The sequence below is a fragment of the Neolamprologus brichardi genome, chromosome 13, assembly GCF_056152115.1.
Source record: "Neolamprologus brichardi isolate AB-2024 chromosome 13, ASM5615211v1, whole genome shotgun sequence".
NCBI classification, from domain to species: domain Eukaryota; kingdom Metazoa; phylum Chordata; class Actinopteri; order Cichliformes; family Cichlidae; genus Neolamprologus; species Neolamprologus brichardi.
The window spans coordinates 22,327,090-22,351,140 of NC_142116.1; the positions used below are offsets into that span (position 1 = coordinate 22,327,090).

Genomic DNA, 24,051 nt, shown 5'->3' on the forward strand with positions numbered 1-24,051 from the left:
AATACCCAACCCTAGATCTCACAAACGCTGGATTCCATTTATGTGGATCTGATAGTGTTACAAGGGTATTTTTTTGCAAGTGACTAATATTTATTTACTGGTTTAATATAGGCAAATCTTTAATGCAGTCAAGTTGTTACATTTTGGGTTTAAATACACTTGTATTAATTGGTATTGCTTCAAAAAGTACAAAATGTTATCTGTACAAATACCAAAAAGGCAACATTTTTCATAGGACTACCTATAGACATACCTTGGCCAGTATACTTGTAGACGTATACTCAGCAGCTGTAAATGTCACATTTTAGTATTTGACACTTAATGTTAGACACCAGCCTGACAACTATTTTTAAATATCAAAAATATTACTTCCTAAGTGTAATGCTCAGCTGCATCTCAGCAGCCGTACCTTGTTTGCTCAAACTCTCAGTAAGCAAGAATTAATTAAAGTAAAAATGTCTAGGGTGCATGTTAGAAAGGATCGGCAGCCCTATACTAAATGCCAGTGTCATCTGGAGGTCACAGGACTCTGTAATCACTGCTCTTCTCCTGTTCTGTGGCTGCTTGTGCTTGTAATACTAACATCATTCACAATGTCGTAAATGGTTAAAATTGATTAATCCGTTGTGAAACAAGTATAGTAGAAAGTTTGTGTTGTGCAAGTACAGCCCTGAAATAAAAATAAGTAATTTAATAAGGACATTAGAGACGCAATTCAAAGTCAAAACCAACTTCAGTGTCTTCACATACAGTAGTGTGCAAAACTCTTGAGCTTCCCCCCCAATTTTTATCGATTTTGTTTCCAAGGAGACAAAGTTTTGTAATTTTTTTTAAAGTGGTCTTGACCAGCAGTTCTCCAGAGTTCATGAAGGTCTTTCAAACATTTTCTTTGGACATTTAACATTGACACAATTAAACGCTTATACAAAACACATGAAAGTATCTGAAAGTCCTTAAGAAATAAGAAAGGAAAAAAAACAGATGCATCTGGCCCTTCAGTTGAAGACTTTTACTTTTTGTAAAAGCCTGATCAGAAATTGTCTCTGTGGAAGTGTGACTGTCAAACTGTCATCAGTATATACCGAAGAGATTGGGACAGCAGTACAACTGAATGTTTACAGCCATCCGTAAAAGACAGTGGAGGCTCTATCGTGGTTGTGGGCTGTATTTCAGTCAGTGGTGTTAGGGATCTTTTCAAAATAGATTTAATTATCAATGGTGACATTGGTAATGGCTTGGACATGGTAATGGCTTCATTTTTCAGCTTGAACATGATCCCAAACACACTACCAGAGCAGTAAAAGCATAAGCATGGATAGAAAAACACAGCTGAAGACTATTAGTCAAGGACCTCGACATTATTGAAGGAGTGTGGGATTGTCTTAACAGAGAACAGAATAAAAGGCAGCAAACATCCAAAGAAACTGGAGAACTATTCCTGAAGGCTACTTAAAGAAATTACAAAGAAGCTCAACTAAAGCTGTGCAAAAGAATAAAAGTGAAAACACTAACTTTTAATGTTCACTTATATATGTTATATATGTCCATAAATCCTTGCATTCATTTCCCCATTCGCCAATGAAAATATAAAGAAATGAACAATGGGTAAAGACTCTTGCATATTACTGATAAACCCACCAAACCTGATGCTGGTAGACTGCTTGATAGTCTTGATGCATGCTCAATCATCCAAGTAAGTAAATCCCAGAAAGCTGATTCTGTTCATCTGAACGTAGCACTTTCAGTGGGAGAAACGTTTCGTCATTCATTCGAGTGACTTCTTCAGTCTCGTTTCTCCCATAATCAACTATTTGGGATTGCTTGATAGTAATAATTTTTTAAGAATAATGTAAACGCTAGAACACGAAACAGAGCAACTATAATGGTTAGCTAATTTTATACTTATGAAATGGAAACATTTAAAGGAAAATTTTTAGGTAATGTTACATTACACGTCATGTGTGGGCACTGACCTGGGGCTTTTTCCTCCTGCACGGGAATCTTCCAGACCAATGGGAGTAAAGACAGCAGCAGAGTGAGCAGTTCCTCGCGACAGGTCAGCTCCTGAGGGCAGCAAAGCACACTGAGTTTACCTAGAAAGCCTCTCTTTGCTTTTCCCTGTGGTCACACTCCAAAGTCACACCAAGACACACCCACCACACTTGGTTTGCACTACTTTCAACAGTTAGAATGAATAGATTATTGCCAGACACAATAATCTGCCTTGCGTCTAAATTTAACAAACTTAAAAACTTCCTTCAGCTGGAAATAACGCATTTTTTTTAATATGCACTTTTATTGAATTTGTTATTTAATCTCCAATGCAAGTGTGTCGAGGAGCAATGTAGCAGCTACATGACAGACTTACTTCTGAGACCTCGGGGAGCTCATGTCTATCCAGGGGATTCCTCCTCCAGGTGTTAATTAAAAATGATAAACCTACTCCTTCATGTGTGAATTAAACAGCTTTCTGATTTAGCAAAAACATACAGGATGTTTAGTTTATAGCGCACGCTGACTTAGACTGCATTAAAAAAAGAAAAAGTGCAATCCATTCAATTCCAGGATTATTTTGAGCATTTCAAAGTATTATATTCAGCTACTACTTTTTACAAATAAGCATCTCCATTTATCACAAAAGGTACTTTTTGGATAGTGAAGGGAGACAATAAGCTGTTCTTTTCTTAACGATTCATAATAGAAGAGTATGAACACAACACCAAACACCTTTGCTGTGGAAATGCCCAAAGGAGAGTAATAATAGCATCCTTGGCAGAGGATGAAGCCCCACTCCTTCTGTGTTTCTAATTGGTGCTTCTCTTATGTTTTTCTGGTCCAGGGGTAAGTGAACATTATAGCCACAACTGTTTTCAGTTCTTTTTTGTCTCAAGTGTACTTGTTATTGAAATGCGAATACAGGGTAAGAGATATGGCCAACGTGCCTATTTGCCTTGGCTCAAAACGTCGGTACTCCAGCGCAACCTTTGATGGGTCTGTTCTTTAGAACATCTCCAATGGGTGTGTCAACTTTAACTGTTTGCAGACAGAAATGACTCACACTGACATTCAGTAAGTAAATGCAAGACACTCATCCAGTCACTTATCTTCACTAGATATTCTGTTAGTATTACTCTGGAATTTTTCACAAATACTTTTACCACCATTTATTGACGACTTCTGTGCAGATTCACCATCTCCAATACATTTTTTTCTAGCTGTAGTATATGTAGTAATCATTTGAAAGGTAAACCATTAAGGTGAAATCAAAGAGCCGACACAAGCCTGACGCTTAATACATCAAAACACAACCAATTTAAAAGGGAACAAAAAATAATTTAATAAAACCCTCAAATCAATAGGATGTTACATGGTTGACTACAGGACTCCTGTTCTGCTAATGTAAAGACTAATTACACTTCTACTGTTAAAGAGAATTTTACAGAGTAGATCTGAATCATCTAAACCAACAGAGTGAAGGTGACACAGTCTGGGAGGTGATAACAACCGTGTGGAACAAACACTACTCAAAATACATTTTTTCACACACTAGGTCTATGATTTAAAACCTGATTTGTTCAAAAAGTTTAAGTTCTTCATAATGTGTCTCTGAAGGCTTTATTCCACCTGGGACGCTGCTGATGCACACAGCTGCACATGGATGCTTTACACTGAAGGCTTGGACAAAAATAGAAAATATACTTTAAATTAGCTAAAAGATATGAATAACATGAGGCAGGTGGGACACTGACAAACAGTTCTGCTTGATATAGACAGGTCATTTTTCCCGAAATCTTTTTCTCACACAAACTATCAAGGGGAATAGCAGTCACGTGAAAGCTGCAAAAACCAACCATAAATAAACAAATAAACAAATGAAAAATCTCCTAAACTCTTTCTTGACACAAAAAACACTCACAGACCAAATCAATATATAAGAAACACACAGTGCGCTCTAGCGTGAGCTACAAGGCAGGAAAAACACTGCACTCTGTCAGAGCCTGGTGCCAGTTAACAGAGGAAACAAAAACTAAAAGAGGCACATCCTATTTAACAGGAGCACCACAAAAAAGGCCTCAACTTACCCTCATAGACAGTGGGTAGGAAACTTTGGCCTTCATTTATTTCTATGTACTAATATTGTTCAGACCACATCACAAAGAATTTTTGAGGAATTGTCTTTTATGATCTATTATAAAAATGCACGCACACAGTGTGTATGTGTTCCTGTCTAGCTATCTTTGTGAGGACCGAAATCTGCATTCTACTCAACTTACCATCACTTGTGAGGACACACAAACCGGTCCTCACAAATTTGATGGTATTTAAAGGCATTTTGAGGCTCAAAATGTGGTTTTAGTGTCAGGGTTACAATTAGGTTATGTTTAGGTTCAGGGTTAGGGGTAGGCATTCATTTTTAATGGTTAGGGTAAGCATTATGTCAATCAAGGTCCTCACTAAGATAGCTGAACAGGCTTTTGTGTGTGTGTGTGTGTGTGTGTGTGTGTGTGTGTGTGTGTGTGTGTGTGTGTGTGTGTGCGCGCATTTTTAAGTGCAACTCATCTATTCTATAAAGACTTGCATCTATAATTTGCATATACCAGAAGCAGAAAGACCGTCTCTCAGCAATCATTCATGTCATCAACAGCGTGTGGGCATCGCCAGTTTCCTCTTATGATAAAACCGTCTTGTAAGTTGTGCAAACACCAGAAGCAGATGTATTGTAGGAGCCTAAATTGCCTTTGAACAAACAGAAAATACTGGCTCTGTGGTAGTAAAAGAATTGGCTATAATGCCTGGAAGTCCCCTAATGTGAATAAAGGTTCTAGAAGCATAGAAAAGCAGTCAATTCAATCCAACATTATTTATATATCACCAAATCACCTCCAGGCACTTAAAAAAAGCATAGAGAAAGTTACTGACAACCATCAAACTCCAGGAAACTTTAAAATATACAGCATGCTCAACTAAATCCCATCTTGTTCGCTCTTGAAATGTTATCACGTCTTATAAATTCATAATGGTCATTAAATATCTCCATTCTTTCATTTCTGTCATGTGCTTTAACTATATTGCATCTCTCTACTGCAAAGTCTATCTGCAGTTTCCCCTTGATCAAGAGATTAGATGCTGCAAGAGGCGGCAAGTGAAGAGAAATTTGATTCTGATACGCTGGTGTTGGCAAAGCTGCATAAATGATAAATGTTTGTGGGTTCTCTGTAACTACAGCACAGAAAGGTTAACTTTTTGGGGAATTTTTTTTCTATAATCAAAGTCAGGATGGGTGCACTTGACTTCTCCTTACCTGGTCAATGATCGAGTCCAGGGTACTGAGCAGCAGGAAGCCTCGTCCCCTGACCAGGTACTCGCCCAGAGCCACCATGTGACTTTCCTCCTCATCTTCCTCCCGTGCCTCCGATCTCTGGGCTACCGCACTGCAGAGCTGATGCACATCAGTCAAGAACTCCCGTGCCAGTGTGTTACTGGCCCCACTCATGTCTGAGCTACAACAGAAGACAAACACATCAAAACACTCATAAATATTTTGGATTGTAGCATTATAATACTGAAAAACTCTGGTTTCCTTCTTCACAAGCATTAGTGGACAAACAGTAAAAATACACCTTGCTATTAGTGTGTTTGTAACTTAACTCGCTCAGACGAACGATAGTAAATTTCTCTCAAGTAAAAGAAAACACATGAATCACGTGAATATCTGATTTTAGCAAAAGCACTCACTTACCTCTAAAGACAAAAAAACACTCCAAAAACAAACAAACAAATAATCCTTTTGCCATAATATGTTGAGATGGCTGTGAAGCTCTAACTAATGAGACAAAACAAGGATGTAATCACATTAGTTCAGCCTTTCTTTTGTAAAACTGCATTCCCTTTACAATCCACTGGTGATGTCAGGTCTACGACACAAAACCATGCGATGAATGAAAAACCGCCAAACCCAACCCCCCTGAAACAGCCAGACTATACAAGGCATTGTATAAATGAGCAAAACAAATCAATGCTCCAATTACGCTCATTATGATCAAACATAAAACTTGATTCGTACTGATACCAAATCAAACAGCAAACTGTGCTTATTCTACTAAGAACGGCATTTAGAGCGGCTCCAGGCTTGTATGTGCATGCCTGCCTGCCGCAACCACGTGCACCATAAGCTGTAAACCACACACCTCCTTCAATCACTGTTTCAGAACAATTTCTGTAACACAGCACAACGTGAATTCAAGACACGGCCTCAGGACTGAGACATGATTAATTCCATCAGACAGATCCAATAACTCAGTGTTCACACTTGGATGTTTACATTTCACCTCTAATCCAAACCTGCTTACAATACAATAATCTACACACAGGAGGGCTTGGTTAATGAAATCTTCAACATGTACTTAATTTAAAAGAACAAAAAACACCCATTTCTGACACAAACCTCTGCAACACGCACAGTCCTTCTTATCTTACCAAATGTTACTGGGCCAAATAGTTTCCTTCCAGTCATCTTTTGTGTGCTGAAAGCTTGACTGCAGCTCTGCTGGCTGTATCTGCATACCATCTCACATGACTACTGACTGAATTTTCTGTTCTGCAGCACAAATTCCATTAAATTGGAATTTCAAATGGAAGCTTTCCAGATTCGCAGCAGATCAGCGTATCACATGAAAGCATGTGATGTCACATGGCGATGGGAGTGGCCCTCTGAGCTGATCAGCCTCCAGTGCCCCGTACTAGACCTCAACCATCATTCATTGTAACTGCCTTTGTATCCTCCACTACAACAGCTGAGAGGTTTTCTTTAATGCACACAGAGCCCCGCAGAGGATACGCAGAGAAGGTGCCATAAGGGAAACTTTACACACAAAAAAAAGATATTTCTCAAACTTTTTGCTGCTTTCATCTTTACAAATTAACCTTGCACGGTGATGAATTTGAAATGCAAATTTTAATTAAATTTTTCCCCAACTATTTCTAATTATACTTTTCCAATCAGTAAACACCATTTCCGTAAGATATTAAGTGTAAAAAACATGTTTATTTTTTAATTTATTGCAGTTCCAATATTGGCTCTAATTAAGGCCATGAGGTTTACACAATAAATAAATATTAAAAAACAAAAAAACAGCACTGTCGGAAAGAGGAGTGGGCTGCAGATATTCACTGCTGGCTAGACTCAGAAAAAGATAAGGTCACAAGAAGAAAGCAGATGAAGTGAACTGGCTAAAGAAAAGAGAAAAGAGAGCGGCACATTTTAGAAAATCCAGCTGCAACACCTGGTTTTGTGAGCCAGGTCTAAAATTTTGCCTTTGTATAGATCTGCCTCTGCTTACAGAGGCTTTCTAACTGTCTCTGAGGACGGTTAACCTTTCCCAAGAAGCCTTCCCTACCATTTTGACTCTGAACATTTGAGGTTGCCCACATTGAGCTGCTTTTATTTTCCCTTCCTTTAATTTTCAAACGCTTTCAATAACTTGTAAACACGTTGGGATTTCAACCTGAAATTCTAGAGACTTCCAGTAGTCTGATGTAATAAAGCGAATTGTGCTTCACTAATAGGTGGCACCACAACCTGAAAGCATTTTTATCTCATAACTGGCTGCATGAATTTGCATGTAATTTGGCTTGCATAATGCAGTTGCAACAAATCTAAATTTTTATAAATCTCAAATTGAACCTTTGGTACATGACTAAATATATCAGCTCATTGACTAAATTTGCTGAATTTGCCAAAAATTGTTTCAGAGTTACCTAATTCAAGCCCCTCAATTTGACAAACAACCTTTGGATCTCACATTTTTCAAACACTTCTTACTGTAATTAGTAGTGAGTGCACAGCATTTTTCATTTCCCTTAATATTTGATCAAAGTTCAAAGCACAGAATAATTTTTAAAAGAAGCAGATAAATTTGTGTACAGTGTTTCAGAAAAATACTACACCACCACCCAGTTTAAGGTTCACGCCACAGTTCCCCTAAATTAAAGGTACAGTACTGGCAATATCATTTTGTTATGTTTCTGGTGGTGGTGGTGTATTACTATTAATTACTGTTTTTAATCCTTGAATTTTCAACTTTGACTGTTTAAAACAAAACAAAAAAAACTAATTCGGGATGTTTGATTAAGACACCAAATTACATCTCTGAACAGAAAATTTTCTTTTACTGGCTGAATTTTATGCTTGATTAATTTCTGAGAAATCCAGCGTGCCGACTCAAATTTGGGTATAAAAATGTGAATTTGCTTTATTATTTGCATAATAAACAATGTAAATTTGAAGCTTTAAACAAGTGTTTGACAGGTTGCTAAAATATTTGTCTTTTTTATGACAGTTGGTCTAACAAATTCTTGAAAAAACTGCATGCACCATTTTCTTCCACTGTTATCAGAGATCAAGAAATGCTAATAGCTCAAAATCATCACCATGATCAATGTGACAGCTCTGCAAATGCACCATCAGTTTACAGCCACCATGTTTAAGAGAGTTTAGCGACAGCTCAGAAAGTTCTTTGTCGTCAATATCTGATCCAATTCACCTGCTTCGTCCTGCTACCACGAGACCTTAATTCAAAATTCAGTACTTCAAAACGATTTCCATGAAAGCTTCCCACTCCAGATGTCAAATTTTGGGTTAACCCCCAGGCCAAAAACTGATGTTCTTCACTCAAACCCAGTTATCATTACAGTGGATGCTTTGTTCAGCTTTGTCATTTGAGTCATGCATTGGATAATATTCAAATACAGCTCCCCTCATCTATGAATAAAAACCTCAGTGTCATTGAAAGGATTCCTGTGTGGCATGCACTGTTAACAGACTGCCAGCACTGTTTATCTCCTGCATCTGTAGTTCTGGTTCTACTACAAACAACATGAGATTAGATAATTAATGCAAATTTAATGCAAAAAAAAAAAGTGTAATGAATTTAAATCTGTCAATTAAGACTTAAGTGAGTTTTCATGGCTGCTTGTAAACAACAACAATCGGGACAGTGGACTCCGGGCTTCTATGTTTGACACAGAAAACAGCAGAAGTCAGTACATCCAGAGTAGTATTACACACTTCATTACTCTATTGTCCAGTTTTATGGATTTTTAATGGCACATTAAATCCTCTTTGGTGAGGAGGGTCTAAGCATTGCACAGATTTTTGAACAGATACCCCGCTATCTTTAAGGCACTATTTTTTGTGAGGGTTGTTTTGCGCCATCGTTCTCGTTTGTATTCTCCATAGGCATTCTACTGGATCAGGTAAGACAGTAAGGTCTTCCATTTTTATCTTGTTTAGAAGCTCTGTGATTTTATCATTGTTATCATTGTGTTCCCTTCTCAGAAGACTGGGAGTCACCTTGTCATCCAGCACCACAGGCATTCGTGGTGTCGTCTCAACAGCACTTCACTAACAGGAGTATGCTAGCCATGTGTCTAAAACATGCTGGACTCCTTCTGACTGAACAAATAATTTTTGGTAATAGTACCGAAGCGCTTCCTGAAATTCAACCTGATTCCATTTAATGTGGACAAAAAAAGAAAAAAAGAAAAAAAGAGCACCACATTTTAATCAGAGTGCAGCATGAAGTCAATTAATCTTCTGGGATATTGATCTGATCAGTTCAGTAGTAGACAAGGTTGTTAATCAGTTTCTACTTTGGTGCACTAGAGGGGCAACAGTGAGACGAGCCCCAAAACAGGAATAGTTTTACACGTGGAGGACGCTGACATTTCACTAGGTTTGCCTTTGGCTAGGGTCAGAGTCACTACTGGTAGCACGAGGGGATACATGGACCCTACAGAGTTGCACAGGTAGTTCAACTCCTCCAGGAAGGCGGGGACATGCGCTATTGCTAGGAGGTTTCCTGTCTCTCCCAGCACAGTCTCAAGAACATGGAGGAGATTCCAGGCAACAGTCAGTTAGTCAAGGAGAGCTGGAAATTGCTGTAAAAGGTCCTTAACTAATCAGCAGGACCGATATCTGCTCCTTTGTTCAAAGAAGAACAAGATGAGCACTGCCAGAGCTACAAATGACTCACTGAGGGTGGTCTGAGGGCCTGATGTCCTCTAGAGGGCCCTGTGCTCACTGCCTGTGGAGCAGATTAGCGTTTGCTGTAGAAAACCAGAATTGGCAGGTCCACCACTGGAGCCCTGTGCTTTTCACAGATGAGAACGGGTTCACCCTTAGCACATGTGACAGATGTGAAAGGGTCTGAAGAAGCCGTGGAGAACATTATGCTGCCTGTAACATTAATCTGCACGACCAGTTTGGTGGTTACCCAGTCCATATCAATATAGATATCCAGCATGATTTCTTTTTGAGATCTGATGTGTTTTTAAAGAGCTCCTTTAATTTTTTTTGAGCAGGGTTTTTGAGCAGAGAAATCAGGGAACTCCAATGCACTCTCGTTTAGTAAATTAGTTTTAATAGAAGTTGAAATGCTTTCATTGACCTAAAGGAGCACCTATATATATCTTAGGTTAACCATGCAGCTAGAATACATTCATTTCTTGACCATTATCAATACAGACTAACACTGTAATCTTGTCTGTCTGATCACTGTCTAAGTCACAGAAATCCAGACCATCACCAATACTCCTGTGACATCTCTCCTGTGATTAGCGGTACTATGGTCACTAATCTTCCTGTATCATTTCAGAACTTTGTAAAGGCTTACAGTCAAATTTTTCAATTCCTCTCTCAGTTCTAGTTTTGCAACAAAAAAAGAAACAACATTTCTACTCACGTTTGCTCAAACGATTTCAAGTAAAAGGAGTTTATTTCAAAATGCAGTCCAAGTGTTTTCCTTGAATTTTTTTAAACTATATGTTTACTGGATGTTGCCTCTTCAAAAAATAATCCCGACAAACATGCTTTTTTTTTTTTTTAAAGGTTTGGCACAACTCTTTGTTCACATGTAAGCATGTAGGCAGTATAGGTATTACTTTAATCTGTGATCATGCTCCTCTAACAATATTACTTATAAACGTGTAAGCATCTGATGGTTTAAAACAAACCACAGTAACATCACACAATTGCAAATCTACAACCTAGTCCAATGTAAGAAGCAGTACAGCATGAGGTCTTGTTTCTACAACATCTGTTAGCCAACTGCTTCATTTTCACATAAAAAAGCTCTGTTAATTAAGCAAATTAGTGTTCAGTAATTGATCTCACAGAGCAAAACATCAAAATGCCTCAAGCTCGTCTTTACACAAGGACATTATTTTAGGTATTTTAACAATGATTTTTCAGCTGAAGGAACATGTGGATTGCAAATGCTAATGCATCCACTTAATTCTAGGCAGACTGCGTGTGTGCGCGCGCGCGTGTGTGAAAGACCGACTTACCCAGACTCAACAGAATACAAACAAGAGGTACTCGAGGTTCCTAAAGTACCACAATTTTCCTCATCAGTATGTAAATCTATGCAGTAAGGTACTCCAAACGCTAATGCACCATGATTACATAATTCCTCAAACTTCTACTACAGAGGCAGGACATAAAAGGATATAAATAAATGTGTCATTTCTGCCGTTCTTTTGCCAAAACAGAGAAAAAGAGGACTAAAATAACTGCACTTCTGTATCCAATCTATGACACACTGGTTCCATTGTATTATTGTAGGGCCTTTACGTTAAAATATAAAGCGCCCTGTGGTGACCGCTGTTGAGATTGGGCGCTATATTAATAAAACTGAGCTGAATTTAATATATACATTAAGTTGCATGTGGCCTTGTTTATTCTCTTAAATTTGATTGTTTGATTTTGACAACATAGTTTGAGACACAACTATAGTGATTGTGTTATTAGCCTACAATAATGCTAATAAATATGTCTTTATGATTCCACTGTTGCACCAGATTTTCGAAAGCTCATTTCATGCATAGGCTTTATCCCGGCAAAGTGACACAAATGTCTTATAATGAGGTGTTAAGACACTGACAGAGTAATGAGACCTTACCAGAATTTCAGTGCATCTTTGCTGCTGTGCTTGCAGTGGTGCTGCACGTAGTGGAAGAGACAAAGGAAATTCTCCAGACTCTGAAGGCTGACCTGATAACACACAGAAACACACAAATGAGACACAAGAGTAGCAACATAAATCAAACCCAGGTTATTATGTAGATGTGCTAAAACAAAGAGGACCTGAAAGCATTTTCTTTTAAAGTGACAGCTACTGTAACATTTTTAGGTTTTACAATCATTTGAAATGGTAGCAGAGTCCATTCAATAGTGATGTAAAAGCCTCCAATGTCATTATGTGAGCGTATTGCTCCAATATAGATTTTTCAGGTCAGATAAAGTGCTGGGAGCCAGTATATTTTCTCTCTCCTTTCTAACCTCCTACTATAAAAGCACTGGAATGGAAAAAGCACCGATTTAAAAACACATTCAAAGAGAAAAATAAGTTACCAAAATTACAAGTCCTGTAGTTATAATATTTCTGATGCCATTTTGATGAAAATAACCACATTTTCTTTTTAGCATCTTTCTAATATTCGAATATAATCTTTGCCCCAACTCCAGAAACTTATTAGCAAAGTGAAGAATTAACACTTTGAACAAAAAGTCTTCCCTACTGGCGAGCACTATGAAAGTTCACGATTAACAATATTAGCAATAAAAGTAGTAACCTTAATAGTACTGAGGCATCTATCAGTGTGGGGAAACAAAGACCATATAATGATGAATCTGTTTTGTCACAGTGCAGCGGTCAGAGCCTGACCGCCAAGCACAAATCTGTCATTAGAGCTGGAAGGCAACAGGAACTTTCTTACCGGTAAGACATGCCATCTGACCACTTTTAACTGCATTACTTTTCTAGGGTAGTGTGTTAATACCTTGCCAACAGACGGGTGAGCCACTAAGCCAGTATACTGCTGTCTCCTATGGTACACAGGAGCTAGTTTTACGCCTCCGCTAATCTGATACCGCTGACTGGATTCATTCGGGCAACACTGATCCCTGACTGATGCGGCTGCCCCGAGTGTCTGCGTCACAAAGCCAAAGAACAGACACCACATACTACATTACACAACAAGATCTACAAGCTTAGGGTGATCCCTACACTGCTTTTTGGAAGGTATGGTTATTAAATGACAATCCCCACAGCTGGTCCATTAAAAATAATATAAAGACGCATTTAAATCCTTGAAATAAAAGATAATTCACATTCATGGAGTATATTGATTCAAGTAAATTTTTTAAAGTACATGTCAATATATCCTGTGGAGGTTTGGACCACAACTCCTGCAGCAGCAATGTTTTCAAAAGTGGGTCCATATTTGTTTGTATAGTGCATGCACATGGCACAAGCATGAAAGTAAACATTACTGGCAAAAGCTTTCTGTTATTTTATTGAAACACTGAAGAAATTAAATTAAAATTAAATTTTAAGATTTTATGTGGAAGGAAACAGAATCAACATAGACCTGAAGGACAAACTGCGCATTTTGGAAAGAAAAAGCAGAAAATAAGCACACTTGTTTTTGATTTGTCTTCATTTTTGTCACGAGCCGAGTATTAGCCCCCAACCCCATGAAAACCACAATAGTTTGAACAGATCTTTATCTTTGGATAAAAGATTATGTCAAGCACCTTGAACAGATTCATTGCAAAACAGTCTTTTATCATTACACAACTTACAGTACGACATGACAAAACAATAAAGCCAAGTGACGTAAAGCATCACTTTAACAAGTAAACTTGGCGACAGTTAGAGTGAACGTGTGATTTTCTCACACGCTATGATAGAAACACAACAGGGGAAAAGTTTCACATCGGTTATTCAGGCGCTGAAGTTCTATTACACCTCAGCTTTTGACGCCAAGCATCACGTTTAGCACAAGGACTGAGGCTATTTTCTGGCATCACTGCTCTGCTACCCTACATTTAGGCGAGAAGTCAACTTCCTTCCTGTGTCATAACTGTCAAAAGGAGGTTATTTACTCTGTTAGCTTATGTATGGTATGAAACAGATTTTACATGTGTGTCATATGGTCAAAAGCATGTAGACATTTAAGGCAGGTGTCTTACACTGTGAGGTACCAGATGATGAAGGTGCAAAGTTGACCACACTCACCAGGGTCAGGGAGGGTCAGGGAGGGTGATACTTCAACACCTGAGGCAACAACCCACCTAAGCACTGATGTGATGGGTGGATGGGGGAGGGGTCACTGCACATCAGGGGGCTGGACAACATCATACAGAGCAGACGGGAAAGGGAAGAAAAGAAATGCATGGATCATGAGAGAGACAGGAAAGGACAAGGGGGGGGAAACATGAGAGTGGACAAGAGCGTAAAGGTGAAAGAAATAAATGCAGCAACAGATGAGAGCAAAGATAAACAGAGGAGGTGACTGGCAGGAGATCAAAGCTTCAAGCTCGCCAAAACTGTTATTAGTTTGATAAATAAGCCCTGAAGCAATGCTGGAGCTGTGCACGCCGTCTATTAAATTAATCTTCCGAAATGAGGATCTAAAATGACTGTTTGTGTCCTCGTGTTATCTTGTGTACCTGTGTTCTGGTTGTATTCCTCATATGGGAAAGGGAAACTGAATGGTTCGAGATAACATGCAATTTCCCAGCAAAGGTTTGTTTTTTCCTCCGAGGCTCTAATCCAATATTACAATGCACTCAGCACCAAGCAGCCAGCGTGATTTGATAATGGAGAGACTGCCAATAGCGATTAATGCAGCTTAGAAGGGAAATCAGCAGTTCACAAAGCTCACTGAACACATCTCTGTAAACAAAAGGAAAGTTCTGACCTTTCCTCTGCACCGACTTCTTTATTCGCTCATTTGTCATGTAGACGTGGGCAGGCTATCCAGGTCGGTTGACACTTGCCGCTACAGATTTCCATTACTATTGCTTATTTAAGGTGTTACTTTCTGTTTTATAGCTTGCGACAGTAGAATACATTAACATAATTTAACCACAGGTAACTTTGGTTATGTCAACCTTTCCTTTCATCTTCTCTCGTGGACTGCCACTGCACATGTTTAAGATTAATTTGCTTAAAGTAACACACATTTAAGTAAAAATAACAGATCAAAATCAGACTTCCCTTCTCTACTACATGGGAGGTATACATGATTCCAGCTGAGGCTGACTTTCCATAATTGCTTTGATACAGTTGCTGTGACTTGTGTCTTTATCCAATTGGTGATCATGGGAGACCTAGTCATGGGAGTGTGATGGGTGAGTCACCCATGCTTGTACAGACTTTTCCTCTCAAGCTCTGCTTGGATAATTGGGCAGTCTACAACTTGGCAGAGGCGCGGAAAGCGATGTGATCCTGTCCTCATGAGAGAGGACGTGTAGCGTTAGTTATGCAATCTTGTTTTGTTTTTTTTAGTTTGAGATCTCAGCTGATTTAATTTGACATTTGGGTGATGAGCATCATGAGAAGCCCCTAACGTTACACATTTCCGCTATGAGTCAGAGAGCAGAATCCTTTCACACAAGATCATAAATAACATAATAAAATGCTTCCCCCCCACCCCGTCCAATGAGACACAGGCAAAATATCAGGAAGCCACAATTTAAAAAAAAAAAAAAAAAAGTAGCATGTTGGTGTTTTTGCTACTCTCAGATCTTCACTGTCACAAACAGTGACCTTTGTTTGAGCATAGCCACTGTGCAGGAAATGAAAATGTGTTACTGTCTGCTTCATTGTTTTCATTACAGGGAGATAGCACGCAAGCTGGTGTTAAGTCAAAATTACAAACCAAGCAACCTGCTCTGGCCTTTCTCTTCCCCTGTGGCCTGAGACACTGTGTTTTTTGAGGAGGAATCTGACTTAATAACAAGCCACCGGGTGGAAAAAGCTGAGGCATAGCAATGGCTGGGATCTGACTCAACCCCAAACCGGAGAGATGAATAATTCATCCATTCAGCCAGTGGTTTGGAACAGCCCCGGAGACCAGAGTGAACAGGAGTCAGGCTGAAGCTAAAGGGCAGAACAATGAAAGCAGATGTGAAACAAGTGTATGGTCAGTCAGCAAGCCCAACAAAGCAACTTCACTAAAACTGCGATGATAAACATTGCCAACAGCAGCCTGTCAAAGTGTGATGATCACAAGACAGCATGATCAGATCCGGCATGATCTGTAGCACTTGAATTAAAATTCAGTGGTGAATCACTTAACAGTGAAGTATCGGCAAATCACTGAGGATCAAATGATTCATCTACTGTGTTGACAGATGTTAGAAATGAGTAATCCTAAAACTTCTATTGTTTATTCAGCACTGAAGGACAGAAATGGTGCTCTGGAAAAAGCATTTTGTTAGATAAACTTGTTCAACTGCTCATTAAAGTAAATCCTCCAATCACGTCATCAGCTCAGTGAATTCAGGCATGCAGATGTGGTGAAGATGAGCTGCTGGAGATAAAACTGGGCATCAGAATGGGGAAGAAGGGAGATTTCAGCTACTTTGATCATGACATGGGTGTCTGTGCTAGACATGCCCATTTAAGTATTTCAGAAACTGCTGAGCTACCGAGATTTTACCACACAACCACAAAAAGAGAAAATATCCAGTGAGCAGCAATTCTCTTTGCAAAAAATGCCTCGTTGATTCCCGAAGTCAGAGGAAAACTCCCAGACTGCTTTGAGCTGACAGAAAAGCAACAGCTACTCAAATAACCATTCCTTACAACTGAAGTATGCAGAAGAGCATCTCTTAATGCACAGCACATCAAATCTAGCTGCAGACGGGCTAAAACAGCAGAAGACCACACTGCCATTCCTGTCAGCTAAGAATGGGAAACTGAGGTTATAAAATCTCACAGGCTCATCAAAATTTGAAAAACAGTGTGCCAGCTGATGAGTGTCGATTTCTGCTTTTGCATGGTAGTGTTAAAATTTGGCATAAACATCAGAGCACAAATCCATCCTGTCTTGTATCGACAGCTACATGTGGTCAGTCCATCAGTGTCAACTAGCCATCTTTTAAACACCGCAGTGTTGCTGCTGATCTTTTTCACCACAGTTTAACCATCTTCTGATGGCTGTTTCCAGAAAGATAACGTGCCATGTCACAAAGCTCAAATCACCTCAAACTGGTTTCTTCACATAGGGTCTCTGAAGTCAAATGGCCTCCATAGTGGAACGGGAGATTTGCATCATGCATGTGCAAACCTACAGCAGCTACGTGATGCCACCACGTTGATATGGACTTAAATCTCAGCAAGTTACACAAAAAATAAAGGTAAGGTAAAGTAAGGTAAAAAGCCGTCCAATTCAGTATTAACAAGGCATAACAAATAAAGGGCCTATGAAAAAGTAAAATCAAGTTTTTAGGCGTTTCTCTAAATGTAATATTACTGTTACCGGTCTGTTTTGATGAGCTTGCAAAAAAGCTCTGGAGTGTCCTACTTCCATCAGTGACGCTGAAGATGCGTCTACATCTTGACTGAAGTCCATCTCTGCCTAACAAATTAATTCACTGGACCTCAGTGATCTGATTTATTTGTGGGATAAGTCTAAAACAAGAAAAAAGAAGAGATCTTGAAGTGGTCTCTAAATGCATTACATCTTATTGGTCCACGTGACTCTGACACATTAGGTATGATAGAACAACCTCCCACCACCCGAGGTTAGGAATTACTAACACTGAAAGCATAAAGATCGAGAACTCTCCAGCATAAACTTAGTGGTTGTCATTTTTCAATTACTCACATAAATTTCAAAATCACTAATCTAAATTATGGTAAGAAAGAACTGAACATTCATTTCTGACTAGTATGAAGATGAATGAGATACACCGATAAGAACTTACATTGCACAAATAGATACACACAGTTCAAAAATGACAAACAAATATTCTTTAGTGAATAACCTAGGGTTAAACTAAATATAGCACTGCAGATATATGCCTTTTAATAAGTTATAGGCTAGTTAAATGGCCTAGTATAGACCATTTAGTGTACTTTACCCTAAAATGAAAAGAAAACACTATAATTAATTATTTTTCCATTTTTACTGCTACAATTACATTTCCTGCACTGTACTGCTATGAGTTCAATCGTTTGCAAGACAAACAGCACAGCATAAGGTCTCCGTTAATACGATCACAGAAATAACATTGACAGCACAGCCTTTAACCAAAATATTCTAAAAATACGAGGATGGCACAGTTTTTTCCCCTCACTGTTCAGTCCTGACAAGCCAAATAAACACTGGGGATGAAAGTGAAGCAGCACTGCCATCTTTACTCTCCTTTTAGTATTCACCACATTTTTGTCTCATGCTTTGCTCGACAAGTTTAATCTTCTTTAGACAAGGATTCAGTGCTTTACCACAGCATGAACGAGATGCACAGAACAGAACTCGGAGAAGTAATAACAAGTGATGTGGGTGGAATGTGTGGCTGTCCTAATTTTAAAAAAAAAATTAATAAAAACAATTCAAACAAAACAAACATACCATTTTATCAGCTTTAAACAAAAGTATCTGCTGTCACATATTAATTGACACTGCACAGACAGTGTAATTAACACTACACCCCATAATTTGTGAACTGCCAAAACCATAACTCACAAGATGTGTTCATCCACCGTGCAGGAAAAGACTGGTTATCCACATTTATGCAAAAAAGCTAAAGCCAAGCGGACCTTACATGAATTCAAGACCAACTGGTTCAGTTAATGGAATTTTAAGTAGTTCAGGAGTCATACAGAGCAAGCAAAGAGATCACTAAGCTGAACCCCCTTTGTGCCAAAAAGCAAGAAAAAGAGAAGCGCTACAAACACCTCACTTTGGTGTTTTGAAACATCCTGTTAGCTCATAATGAAACTTAACTATCAACAGGCAACCTGTTTTCTTGCCTGGCTCCTCGCCAGGCAGCCATTCTGCTAAATGGACTCTGCTCATCAAGATTCAGAGAGACTGGACTGAATGAAAAGTATCCTTTCAGATCCTTCGAAATATCCTCTTTGTAGCAGATCACACTAATTCAGTAGCTTTGGCTCCATTAGAATGAATGCATAGAAAAGCTTAATGTCAGTAATCCTGTTATACTGAAGCTATGATACATGCGCACGCCCTTGGTAAATACCACCAATTCAGCACACGAAGTGGCTGTGGTTATGCCATATTGCTGTCATCTAAATGGTAATATAATGTGCAAACTAGGAGAAACTAAGTGACAAGGGGCAAAAAGAGGCAGCAGTATCAATCCAAACATTCTACTCTAACCAGTTTTGATTTTTTTTTAGTAACTGCCTATCTCAGCTGTCATAGGGTTTGAGATGGGGTACACCCTGGACAGGTCACAGTCCCACTGTGAGGCTAAATCCCCCCCGAAATAATTCCCTCTGGCTACAAAGAAGCAAGACATTTGTTGAGTGCATAATTCTGAGACACTAAAAACTAACACCCACATTAAGAACGCTCAAGTTACCAGTGATAAGTATGCAAATTTCAGTGGCCACATCTAAGGTCTGACAAAGTCGTCCTTGTGGCATTTAAAATAAATAAATAAATAAATACTATAAATCATAGAGAAATTGTATGTCTTTTGTCTTTGCAGCTTCATAAAAATCTGTGATTACGTGGAGCATAAACAAACTCGCACTGTCTGCTTTCTCAGAAGAGAGTGACGATCGAGCCACAAGAGGAAACAGAAAGAGGAACATATCGGTCAGGGTTAGCCCACCCAGCACTTATGTTAATGACTACGGTGATTGCGCTGTGAACAAATGATGGAAACACAGGGTGTGAAATTAGTCCTGAAACACCTTAAGAAGAAAAGCAGAGAGAGGCATGAATAAAAGATGATAAAAGTGAGGAGCTGCAACACCGGTATATTTCACACCTTTTTTTGTGCTCTCTTATTGATTGCAGCGGGAGAAGCTGTGTTTTCCCTCCCCTCTTCTCTAGAAGGTGTGATCACAGAAATGGATGCAGAGCAGCACAACAGAGCCTTGCTTCTGTCAACGGTTGGACATTTCCCATGATCGCTTTATTGTGTTTACCTGTAGACTGACTGCCATGAACAGAAGATGTCACTTTGGGTGAAAAGGATGGAAAGTAGACGCTCTTGCACTGACGGGGTTGGCAGAATGAGCTGCATCTGTGTGCTGCAGGCTCAATCAGGAGGGCAAGCTACAGGATCATAACACAGGACAGGACAGCTGTGCTCACCTAACCATCTCTCTACACACAGACTTGCATGGCACTTTGATCACTGGGAAGCTGACAGGTGGAGGAGCGCACTCAGTTGTCCCATGAGATTCGTCACAAGTGACAAAAGTTACCAGTAATAGAAAGGCTGAGCCTGCCTGGCACACTCCAAGTGTTGCAACAACTGAGAAAAAGCCAGCACCATTCCTCCTGCTGATATCATAATGCATACTAATGTGATTAACAAAGCAATGAAGCATTCTACACCAGCAAAGACATGATGACTATGGAGGAAAGAAGTCATTATTTCCAAGAGAGAATAAACCCTCAAGGCTTTCTAAACACTAATTAGCTTTAAAAATGATAGTAGGTCTGTCTTTAAAAGGACAAATCACACATGATTAATCAAAAGTAATGGGGTACATTATGAGTGAGTGTGCCCCTGTGTGTGCGCGAGTGTGTACTCTTAGATCCGCAGTCTGAACCTAATCCAAGTCTCGTGATCTGGATGCCGTTCATTCCCTGACAGAAAGAGGGGGATGAAAGAGCTGCAGAGATCTGACAGTTTTCAGAACCGCTACCACATATGCACAGGATACAATGAGATAGAAAGCAAAGCACCTTTATGCGGCGCCAACAGTGAATAATCTGTGGTTTACACCTGCCTCCACCTCTGTGCAGTGACTTAATGCTGGGCCTACGCAGGCCTCTGGTGTGCACCAGCCACATTTCTGGCCACTTAAGTGATATCTGGGGACCGCCAAGGTAAACCAGAGGGTTTAAGGTATAAGCAAAAACACATCGGAAGTCATTTTCTTTGATAGTCAGTGACTCTCCCCCTTACCCACTTTTTATATGCACATGTATAATTCTGCACAAAATTCATACTGGAGCATTTTGCCTAAACGTGTTAGTGAACACTGACCTCAGCACAGCGAGGGCAAAAATGAGAAGCAAAGTATTTCTGGATAAGATTAGCTTATTCATGAGTTTATCTAGGTTAAAAGCGTTCATATAGCACCTGTCACAGAACAAACTCTTGCTATTCAAGCGTAGAAAGCACACTAACTTTGTATCGACTCAGCCCTTTGAATGAAATCCTGGAGAGAACTGGTTTGGCAACTGTATCGTGATTGAAAACAAATAACTTGTCTCCATCAGAATAAACAAGATACATGGCTGTCTTCAGACCTTTCCCAAGTACAATGACATGTCCTTTTTTAAGAACCTGCTCCTGTAAAAAGTAAGCAGCACCACCACCCAAAGAATGATCTCTGACGTTAAACTCCTGCCAGAAGCGCCATACCTGGAGATCGGCTCCTTGCAGTCTACAGTCCATATACTTTTCCCACGCATAGCACAGATCCGTCTCCTGTGGACTGGCCATATCGTCCACACTTCCAGATACAACACCAAGTCTGGTTGAGGAAGTTAGGAATCAGAAAGGTCTCCTCTGGGGTTCTTTCTCAATCCTCCAGGTGGCTGGAAGTGCCCCGGGATAACCCGAACGAAGCCCCAAATCTTCTTCGGAGTCTTTCATAGCATATTCACTGCATCGCTCTGCCACTTTTAAACTGGGCTTCTGCTGAAAAATACAAAGTCTGATGGGTTAGCAAAGCAGAATTAGCTGGCAAAGCCGCATTCACTTTTGTCAACAAACGCAGATACACTAACAGTTAAAAACGACAACAACAAAAAACCCGCACCTGAACCATAAACTTCGCCCAAGCGAGTTTGACACGCTAGAGCATTACCAAAACAAAACGGACAGTAGCCATACAGACAGCTAGCTAGCTAGGTATCTGACAGAACTGCGTGAAGTTTTTACGCAGCAACACACATCCCATTTCCGGCGACAAATTGTGTTTTCAAAATAAATGCACCCACATTTATATTGCAGTAAATGAACATCGATAACCCGAATCTCAAATAAAGTGAAAATAAAATATCCAATTTGGATGCTTACTGTATTCAGTCAGTATTAAACGCTTAGATTACACTCAAATGCAATTTGTATGTTTATATTTAAAATTTCGTTTCAAGTGTGTTATGGAAATATTCAAATGCAGAGACATCTAGGTTTCATACTGAGACAAAAGAAATATATAAATTGCAAGTGGAAACTCTGTAATGTGGCTATTCCCCTCCTCGGAACTGGGCTTTACTTAAAATACGTATACTTTACATAGCACGAACGAGTTAGATATATTTTGAAAGTTCATCTCCGTTAGCGTGTTTATAGTTGTGGCTAGCTTGACCGAAAAAGAAACAACCCAGCAGCTTCGGTAACTTTAAAAAAATGTCCAAATAAATGCCATATTCTCCTGAGATACGCATTACCGACTGACTTTATGAGCGTTTTTTAACGAATAAAGTAGCTATTCCGGAGTTCTTGGCTCTTTAGCCAGCAGCCGTGACGTTAGCGGCTCTGCTCTGCTGATTGTTGCATCGCACCGTCCTGTGTACGGCAGCTGTCAAAACTGTATCACAGAGCGACCAACACATCTTCAAGAACATCCATAACAAGCAGGTGCTATGGGTACAGCCACATATCTCTTACATGTATGATATTTACCTGTAATAAGAAGAATAAATTTTATGACATACCTTCGTTTTCCCCCAAATTAACCCAGCTAAAGCTAGCATCCATCCAGCACTAAAGATATTGGGTCGTTAAGCCCTCAGCTCTGACTGCAAGACAACTCCCTCTACAATACAGCCCATTTAGTTGGCTGCGAAGAACCTCCTAGAATCCAAAGAGAAGTCATAGCAAATGTTTTGTAATAACACCTAAACATTTACACTAATTTCGCGATTTATTTCCTTGGAAACTATTAATATGATCTAAGACTTAATATGACTGTGCGTAATGCATAATGCATGTTTAGCCCTTGAAAGCCAAATAGTTAAGTTTTCTATGCGCTGATCAGCTTTTTTCCTCAAAGAACTATCTGAGGGTGCAAATGACCATTTTGTTATTAAGGTCTTTGGCGTGCCCACTAACTCCTGTTCTGCTCCCCATTGGATAACACGCAAATCATTTTCCAATCAATCAAAGCTTTTAGCCCAGGGAATGGTGGTGCGTTTGGGGAAGCTCTGTAGATGGCATAACAGACTGGCAAGCCTAATCCATTTTTTCCACTAAAGTGTAATTTGCTTGTTTGTGCATATCAAAGTGAGAAGACGCCACACTCGAGGCGAATTGTCTAAAAATCCCGGCGTTAGGTTATCTTTCTTGCAGATTAGGGTTATTACGAGTATGAAAATGTAGTTGAACTACTTATAAAGTTAAACGAATCGACTGAGGTAATTTTTGCGTAATGACAAATGATTGATGTGTTTCGTGAAAAAAAAAAAGAACAAGGATTTGCTGCTTTTATTTATTTTATGGTGACATTACTGTGGGCTTCAGGACACTGAATTATTTTTTTCCCTTATTCATACATTTTAATGGACAGCTGGTAATCAGTGAAGCAAGACAAGCACATCTGTCACAGTTATGAAAAACAGAACTAGCTTCTTGGTTTTGGTCACTATCTCCCCTGCTGTTCCTTACCCGTGGCTTGACAGATGGCCAGTAGAGGTAGGCGGACTGAACCAAAAGTATCGATTCCAACGCTGGTATTGGTATTAGATCAATAGTAGCACGATAGAATCGATACTTTTTTTTTCTATCAAACATGCCCTTTGAAAAATATCTGAACCTTTTTGATCGTCAGGTCTTTTTTTATTTATAGTAAATAACACACACACACACACACACACACACACACACACACACACACACACACACACACACAATCTTTATAGATTAAAAGTATCCGTATATTGAAAATACTGTCCCAATATTTACTTTGTGTCCGATCAATAACAAATTTTGCAGTCTTGCACAGCACTAATGGCCAGAATTTTTTTATTGTTAGA

General features: G+C 39.3%; 1 protein-coding gene across 3 annotated transcripts in view; it reads right to left on the reverse strand.

Moving 5' to 3' along the window:
- Window positions 1-22,795, reverse strand: part of lyst (lysosomal trafficking regulator) — a 60,784-nt gene extending 37,989 nt beyond the window's left edge. Inside the window, exons 1-5 of one of the 3 annotated variants that reach the window (XM_087850313.1) lie at window positions 22,735-22,795; window positions 21,434-21,709; window positions 11,961-12,052; window positions 5,303-5,501; window positions 1,974-2,064 (exon numbers count right to left, since the gene is read on the reverse strand). In XM_087850313.1, the coding sequence (XP_087706439.1) occupies window positions 1,974-2,064; window positions 5,303-5,501; window positions 11,961-12,052; window positions 21,434-21,514 (463 nt within the window). In that variant the 5' untranslated portion in view covers window positions 21,515-21,709; window positions 22,735-22,795. Of the gene's footprint in view, window positions 1-1,973; window positions 2,065-5,302; window positions 5,502-11,960; window positions 12,053-12,840; window positions 13,200-21,433; window positions 21,710-22,734 lie in introns of those variants that run through there. The other 2 variants (XM_087850314.1, XM_087850312.1) reach the window with 2 other exon arrangements.
- Window positions 22,796-24,051: the final 1,256 nt, after the last annotated feature.